Source organism: Triticum aestivum, chromosome 5D (assembly GCF_018294505.1).
Source record: "Triticum aestivum cultivar Chinese Spring chromosome 5D, IWGSC CS RefSeq v2.1, whole genome shotgun sequence".
In the NCBI taxonomy this organism is placed as follows: domain Eukaryota; kingdom Viridiplantae; phylum Streptophyta; class Magnoliopsida; order Poales; family Poaceae; genus Triticum; species Triticum aestivum.
In genome coordinates this window covers 424,114,818-424,123,049 of record NC_057808.1, presented here as the reverse complement: position 1 = coordinate 424,123,049, position 8,232 = coordinate 424,114,818, and the positions used below count along the sequence as shown (strand labels likewise).

Sequence of the window (8,232 nt, the reverse complement as noted above, 5' to 3'; positions counted from 1 at the left end):
ACCACGAGGCAGGCAGGCAGGCCGGAGCTTGCTTTGACCTCGTTTTCCCTTTTGCTCCGAGGCGATGGCAGCGTCCACCGACCCACCCATCCCATGCGATCCGCGATCGGTCTCTTGGCTCACTGTAAAGTTGCTCAGTTGGGCGGGCACACACGCTCCGATTGGGTGATTTTGGATGTCAGCGTGGCCGGCGAGGCCTGCCGTCACTGTCGCCAACAGTGCAGGAAGGAGGTGAGAACGCGGAGCAGAAACCGGTGCGACGGGGACGTGACAGCGCGGCGGGCGCCCGGACAAACAAGCGTACACGCCCGGACTTGGACTCGCCCAGACCCGTCCCCGTCCGCCGGCCCCTCCACACCGCGTGGCCCGGTTCCGCACAAAAGGCGGCACCCCACCCGGGGCAGAGCACACCACCAGGCAGCAGCAGTCCAGCCCAGCACCTCCACCGCCACCTCGCGCGCGCCATCAGCTAGCTAGGATAGGACGTGCCCCGTCCCCCCGCCGAAACCGCGCCGAGCTTTCTCATCCCGCTCCGTCCACGCCGCGATCCACACCCTTCCCTGTCCCCCACCCCCCTCCTGGAAATTCGGCACCTTCACACCGCCCTATAGCTACCAGTACAAAACACGAGCCAGCCTTCCTTGCACGGCTACTCTGCTCTCCCCTGCTCTGCTCTTCCCCTGAGACGGACGGCACACGCCCCGTTCCTTGCCTGTCGTCCCGTGGCGCGCACCGGCGCTCGAGCCGAGCCCCTCACGCCCGCCACCGCGGCAGCTCGCCAGAGAACGCGCCGAGAGATGAGCTGCCTGGGGTGGCTCAACAGGAGGAAGGGGTCCGGGAGCGGGAGGCGGGGCTCCTCGGCCTCGGCGCCGGCCACCACGATGACGACCATGACCACCACCACCACCACCACCACCACCACCGGGTCGGCGGTGAGCACGAGCCGGTCGGACGACTCCGGGGCGGGGCGGCCCACCAGCAAGTCCACGGGCTCCGCCTCCTCGCAGCGGAGCATCTCCTCGCTCTACGAGGAGCGCGGCCACGGCCAGCTGCGCGCCTTCGAGTACGACGACCTCCGGGCCGCCACCAACGACTTCGGCCGCGCGCAGAAGCTCGGCGAGGGCGGCTTCGGCGGCGTCTACAAGGGCTTCGTCCGCCCGCTCGACCCCCGGGCCGACCGCATCGCCGTCGCCGTCAAGCGCCTCAACACGCGCGGCCTCCAGGTACGCTCCCCCACCCACCCATGCCATGCCATGCCGCCATCCCTCCCTCCATCCACCAGCGAATTACGTACAGTAGTTTCCTATTCTGTTCTGCTCCCCGCGTGATTCAGTGTCCAATTATTTACGCACGCCCAGTTTTGTCAGAGTTTTGGGGGGCATCTGAATGTGACTGAATCTAAGGAAATTTGCTCCGGACAAAGAAGAATCCCACTTATTTTGAGAGTTTGTTTCCGATCAAAATTAATTTTTTGAGAATTTGTTCAAAATTGTTCCTCTTGGTACCGCTCAATGGCCGATGCACTACTGGGGACGACCAGAAAATGCAGGCAGAGAGCTTCCAGTGAACTCGGCCACTTTTTTCCACCCAAAAATTGTATTTATGTGCACGGGTAGTGTTTGCTCTTGCCAAATTTGACCAAGTGTTCCATCATGCGCACTGAGTCGCCGACTAGAAGTGCAAGGGATTATTAACAGATTCATGGAAAATTTGTTCAAGTGCGGTTGATCCGTAGAAAGCAAAGGCACATTAGGCCTTTTTGAGCTGGCAGGGAAACGAGGGGACATTTCTGGGTTGCAAAGTCTTGAAATTGGTCTCTTTGACTACTATACTCGGAGGTTAGAGCTTATCTGCCAGCATGCGTAGAAAAAAAAAAGAAGTTTGTTAGGAAAAAGGGAGGGGAAATGCAGGACTTTCAAGGATCAAATATTGACTATAATAGTCTAGATTGCTCTTGCAATTGGGCTGTGGCGGTCAGATTTGGTACTAAATTTTATCGAAGAGTACTTCAATCATTTTGGAGCAGTTCAGCTCCTGGGGAACACATTGCTATGATTGAGTATATGATTAAATGAGAGCATACGCATGATAGTATTTTTTTATCCATCAAAAACAAATGCTGACAGATGGGAGGATATAATATTTATCCTAACATTCTGGCATCTTGAACCATGATACTACTTTTTTTTCAAATATATAGACACGTGTACGAGTTCAGAATTGAATAAACATTAAAAGTAGTAAACGGTGCCCCACTTCGTGTGGCACGCAGGAGAAATATGGAGTCCAGAAAAGGATGTATACCAACCTTACATGTACGTTCAGCATCGCAGTATCCAATTAGCCCAATCAAAGGAGACAAACGGCCATAATGAAGTGTTCTTGAGGGCAAACCATTACGCTAATGTTGTTGCTGTTCTTAGTTGACTACTATTCACTTTGAGACCAAATCCTGGTTCATGTACCTAGAAAAGAAAGGTCAGTTAGAAACCTAGAATTTTCAATTCTTCGTGCCTATTTATACATTGCTTGCTTACGAATAATCTGCGAGCAACATAAGACTTCGTCCGGCACCATATTCTTATGTTTGCGTATTCAAATTTGATGTTGTTCTACTGACTGGGCTACTGCTTCTTCCTTGACCGGTTGAAAAAGGAAATTTTTGCAAGGCACAAATTCGAATTGCTTAGTTTTCGATGTTTACTTCGCGTTGTAAGACTAGACTACTATTTAATGTTAGCGCCGTGACATTTTCTTAATTGCTCGTCAAATGAGCAGTCAGTTTTCAATGTTTTTATATATCAATATTTTTCAATTCTTAATAGTTTCTAGATATTTATTTTTCGTGACAGGGACATAAGCAGTGGCTGGCAGAAGTACAGTTCCTTGGGGTTCTTGAGCACCCAAATCTTGTAAACCTTCTCGGATATTGTGCCGTTGATGGTGAAAGGGGGGCCCAAAGATTACTGGTCTATGAGTACATGCCCAACAAGAGCCTGGAAGATCACTTGTTCAGCCGAATCCATCCTGCTCTCTCGTGGAACAGAAGGCTTCAGATTATCTTGGGTGCCGCTGAAGGATTGGCTTACCTCCATGAAGGGCTGGAACTTCAGGTATACTTCAAACATCATTGTTCACAATTCGAAAAAGAAACATAATTGTTCAGCTGTTTGATAGTTCCTTCCGAAATTTCATTTATCATCTTGCAAAGAAATCCCCTTGGTAAATTTTGTGAATGTCGCAACCCACCCGCTAAGCTGCACCAGTGGTGCCAAACAAAATCTACAGGAAAGGCAGCATCATCTTGAGAATCTGCAGTTTTCTTAGTATTCAGCCTTCAGAAATGGGTTGCTGTGCTGTTTAGTGTTTGAGCCGTGCATCCATGTATGATCTATAGCAAGAGATCATCGTAGGGGTCAACGACGCGCACTAGAATTGGCACCACTATGCACGTGTGAGATTCCTGAAGTTTAGTCAAGGACCACAAAATCTTGAAGTTGGATAGGCTAAGAAAGCATGCTAGGAGAAGTCATGTTCAGTTCCCCACCACTACGTGCCTGTGAGATTCCAGGCAGCCAACTTTGTTGGAACTTTCTGAAAGCGCAGTTCAACATTCGTCGGTGCTTCGACACGCAGCCAGCGTATTCGATTTCCCCTACATTTCTCCTAGCGGGGCTGTTGCATCAAGCGTTGGGGGTCTACTATAAAGCATAAAGTAGTTAGTGAAGACGCGGTTCATATGGTTGGTGAGTATTGAGACATATCAGCTGACAGGGGAAGGTTAGTAGTAGTGATCATGACTTTAATTTCCTCAGGCCCTTCGTTAGTGTTCTTCAAGGTTTGTTTGGAACATTAGAAAAAGGGAAATCGCGCATCCACGACGGTTTCTCTAGCCTTGTACTATGCACTACAGAATTATGTTCTTATGTAGTAGTATCAGTTCTTTTTTCTGTTTGTAATCTAATCTGAACTCGTCTGTTTTGCTAGGTGATCTACCGGGACTTCAAAGCGTCGAACGTGCTGCTGGACAAGGACTTCCAAGCGAAGCTATCAGACTTTGGGCTCGCGAGGGAGGGGCCAACAGAGGGGAACACTCATGTCTCAACTGCGGTACGTCGCCATCTTCTTGACCCAGATACTAAGAGAAATCTCAAGTTGCACGCAACCACATTTTGCCTCGACCATTTGGCGTTTCACCAAGATTCAGTTGGTCCACGGCTGCCACTATAAATGTTGCTGACCCGTGGTGGCACTTGCTCCCACGCATGTTGTTTGTTTGATGTGCACCTGATGACAAGCTTGTGCTCCGTTTGTCAATGGCGCGTCCCTCTTCTTCTGCATTTGACTCTGAATTTCTGAAACGTGGTTGCATCGACATTGTGTCAGCATGACATAGAACACACACTTGCAACTACTATGTATATATTCTCTCCCCTAAACATTTCTTCTCTTTTCATGTGGTGATCAGGCTGTGGGGACGCACGGGTACGCGGCGCCGGAATACATCGAGAAGGGGCACCTGACGGCGAAGAGCGACGTGTGGGGCTTCGGGGTGGTGCTGTACGAGATCCTGACGGGGCGGCGGTCGCTGGACAGGAACCGGCCGCAGGGGGAGCAGAAGCTGATCGAGTGGGTGGTCCAGTTCCCGCCGGACAGCCGCAACTTCCGCATGATCATGGACCCCAAGCTCCGCGGCGAGTACTCCTCCAAGGCGGCCCGGGAGATCGCCAAGCTCGCCCAGAGCTGCCTCCTCAAGAACCCCAAGGAGCGGCCCGCCATGAGCGAGATCGTCGAGGTGCTCAGGCGAGCCGTGCAGACCGAGCAAGCCTATGTGGACAAGGCACCCGTCGCCGGCAACGGGAAGAGGGTCAACGTGGCGCCGCCGTCGAGGAGGTGACTGATGTGCTGTCGAGGAGAATTCCTTGTCCCTCCTTTTAGGCGAGGTTTGCGTATAGCTATGTCAACATGAGTTTAGATGATTTGGGTTGTCGGATTGTTGATAGTGTTTTCCCCTCTTCTTTGAGGCTCATTTGAGTGAAGAATCAGTTACTGTGGAATGCAAATTAACCAGCCAATACTTAAGTAGGAGTAGAAACCCTTACCTGTTGGAGGAGTCACTGCTCATATAGTTCAATAGTTGGATAACCCACTCTGAGAGCATCTCCAACACGCGCGCAAAGCACGGCGCGTTAAAATAACCTTTACAACACCGAAATAGCAACACCGATATATCTCACCTTGGGTTTTGTAAAGTATCGTGAAGCAAAGGGAACATCACATGATAACAAAAGGTTCATTCGAGTATCATTCATATAATCATAGGGATCGATATGGACATCCACGGTTTCGCTATCGATCATTGAACGAAGGGGTTTCGTTCATGTCTATGATTTACCGAACCTACAGGGTCACAAGCTTAAGGTAATCAAGATCTTATGAGTGTTAGTAAGAAGGGAGTATCGAGGATTTATTTGTGGAATAGTTCGATAATATTCGGAATAGTTCCTAGAGGAACCGGAAGCGTTTCGAGGTCAATTGAAGGGTTTCATAGTTTATCGGGCAAGACCGGGTATTCTCGATAATTAATATATAGGTGGAAATTATTTACGGCGATGCTAAATTATATATAAAAGGCCCTAGTAATGTTAGAGGGCTTTTATAATTGATTAAATAGCAATGGGCCTTAAAAGGCCTAGTAGTGGAAGGCAACTTGGGCCACGAAGGCCCAAGTGGAGGACGCACCCCCCCCTTTCCTTGTGGGCGGAGGAGTCCAACTCCTCCCCCCTTGGCCAGCGCCCCAAGGAGGCTTTCTGGGCTAGTTTGGTTGGAGTCCACACAAAAATTTGCCTGCCTGAAGCCTGCCTGAGAGCAAGATGGAAGGTGTTCGGTTCGTGTCCTGCATAAACAAATACTAGCCTAGCCTGGGTCTTCTGACATGCTCATTAGCCTAGCTACAACCCCAGGCATGGTCATTAGCCTAGACCAGGCATGGAGAATAGGACGGCTGGTGCTAGCCTGGGAAATAAACAATAGTTTTTCTGGTGGGCCAGCAATCATTTATGGACTTGAAGAAGATTGATTTGTATGCCAGGCTGAGGACGTGAAGCAAACACATCATGCCCAGGTTGGCCTGGTCAGGCAACTTTTCTCGACTTCTTCGTGTCCACACCAGGTAGCGTTTTTTTCCAGGCACTAAGCTGTGGACACAAACCAAACTAGCCCTCTGTCCTTGGTGGCTGCCCCTCTCTCCCCTCTAACCTATATATAGTGGAGGTATTGGCCCTTTTCTTCATACAAGTTTTAGGTGCCTCCTCTAGCCCAATACTACTAGTTCTAACTGAGATAATTAGAGCTAGTCCTAGTTCCTCTAATCCTCATAATCAGAAGCTCCGAGTGGCTCTAATCTTCTCCACTAATTCTCTGCGACGATTAGTTCTGGACGGCGAAACGCTGCTGGATCGTGAAGACCGCACGCTTGCAAATTGTAGAGATGTTGTGCTTTCGGTCTTCAGTTCGAGGGATCGTTCATCGGCAGTACAAGGGACTCCAAGTACGATCTACACCGACTCGTCTGCTTTCGCTACAAACTCTGAGTTGGTAACGATCATATCCAATCCCCTAATGCACCTTCATATTGTTCCTGGGTGTTCATAGGGCGATTTTTTTGTTTTCTATTACGTTTCCCAACACTGTTACCATCTAGCTCTGATCATCTAGCTTGGGACCCCCTACCCGAGATCTGTCAGATTTAGCACCGACACCCCCCTTCTTCCACCTCCAAACAAAAGAAATCAGCTGCATGTTTTCCCCACCATTGTTGACCCCATGGAGCTTGCTTTCTCTCTATTCCTCCCATGACTCTTGCTTCTTTTTGAGGGAAAAGAGAGATGAGGTCTAGATCCGTGTTCCCACCATTGTATTTTCTTCTCTAAGTGAGGGAAACCTCTTGGATCTAAATCTTGGAGTTCTTTGGTGTTCTCTTTTTTTGTTTTTTCTCTCATATTCCTCCATAGCATTAGTTCTGGTGGTGGGACTTGGGAGAGAAGGACTTGAGCTCTCCGTGTCTCTTGCCATTGTATATGGTGCATCAGTTTGAGTTCTCCACAGTGATTCGTGAAAGTGAAAGTTGAGTAGCTTATTACTCTTGGGTGCTTGGTAACCTATGAAGGAAATATGCCCTAGAGGCAATAATAAAGTTATTATTTATTTCCTTATATCATGATAAATGTTTATTATTCATGCTTTGTATTAACCGGAAACTTAGTACATGTGTGAATACATAGACAAACATAGTGTCACTAGTATGCCTCTACTTGACTAGCTCGTTAATCGAAGATGGTAGAGTTTCCTAGCCATGGACATGAGTTGTCATTTGATTAACGGGATCACATCATTAGGAGAATGATGTGATTGACTTGACCCATTCCGTTAGCTTAGCACTTGATCGTTTAGTATGTTGCTATTGCTTTCTTCATGACTTATACATGTTCCTATGACTATGAGATTATGCAACTCCCGTTTACCGGAGGAACACTTTGTGTGCTACCAAACGTCACAACGTAACTGGGTGATTATAAAGGTGCTCTACAGGTGTCTCCGAAGGTACTTGTTGGGTTGGCGTATTTCGAGATTAGGATTTGTCACTCCGATTGTCGGAGAGGTATCTCTGGGCCCACTCGGTAATGCACATCACTATAAGCCTTGCAAGCATTGTAACTAATGAGTTAGTTACAGGATGATATATTACGGAATGAGTAAAGAGACTTGCCAGTAACGAGATTGAACTAGGTATTGAGATACCGGCCGAATCTCGGGCAAGTAACATACCGATGACAAAGGGAACAACATATGTTGTTATGCGGTTTGACCGATAAAGATCTTCGTAGAATATGTGGGAGCCAATATGAGCATCCAGGTTCCGCTATTGGTTATTGACCGGAGACGTGTCTCGGTCATGTCTACATAGTTCTCGAACCCGTAGGGTCCGCACGCTTAAAGTTCGATGACGGTTATATTATGAGTTTATGTGTTTTGATGTACCGAAGGTAGTTCAGAGTCCCGGATGTGATCACGGACATAATGAGGGGTCTTGAAATGGTCGAGGGTTACCGGAACCCCCCGGAGGTTATTGGGCCTCATGGGCCCAAGTGGTGGAAGAGGAGAGGCCGCCAAGAGGCAGCCGTGCGCCTCTCCCCCCCAAGTCCGAATTGGACAAGGAGGGGGGCGGCGCCC

The 8,232-nt window shown here is 49.0% G+C and overlaps 1 protein-coding gene across 1 annotated transcript; it reads left to right on the top strand.

Moving 5' to 3' along the window:
* Window positions 1-368: 368 nt before the first annotated feature.
* Window positions 369-5,077, top strand: LOC123122326 (probable serine/threonine-protein kinase PBL19). Its single transcript, XM_044542515.1, has 4 exons — window positions 369-1,223; window positions 2,853-3,113; window positions 3,988-4,110; window positions 4,469-5,077. Exons 1-4 carry the CDS (start codon window positions 798-800, stop codon window positions 4,895-4,897), a joined length of 1,239 nt encoding a protein of 412 aa, XP_044398450.1. The 5' UTR covers window positions 369-797; the 3' UTR covers window positions 4,898-5,077.
* The last annotated feature ends 3,155 nt before the right edge of the window (window positions 5,078-8,232 follow it).

Excerpts from the sequence above, each read along its gene's own strand:
- LOC123122326 (XM_044542515.1), top strand. The coding sequence starts at position 798 with ATGAGCTGCCTGGGGTGGCTCAACAGGAGGAAGGGGTCCGGGAGCGGG. Across the intron at positions 3,114-3,987 it reads ATGAAGGGCTGGAACTTCAG|GTGATCTACCGGGACTTCAA; the intron begins GTATACTTCAAA and ends CTGTTTTGCTAG. Across the intron at positions 4,111-4,468 it reads ACACTCATGTCTCAACTGCG|GCTGTGGGGACGCACGGGTA; the intron begins GTACGTCGCCAT and ends TGTGGTGATCAG.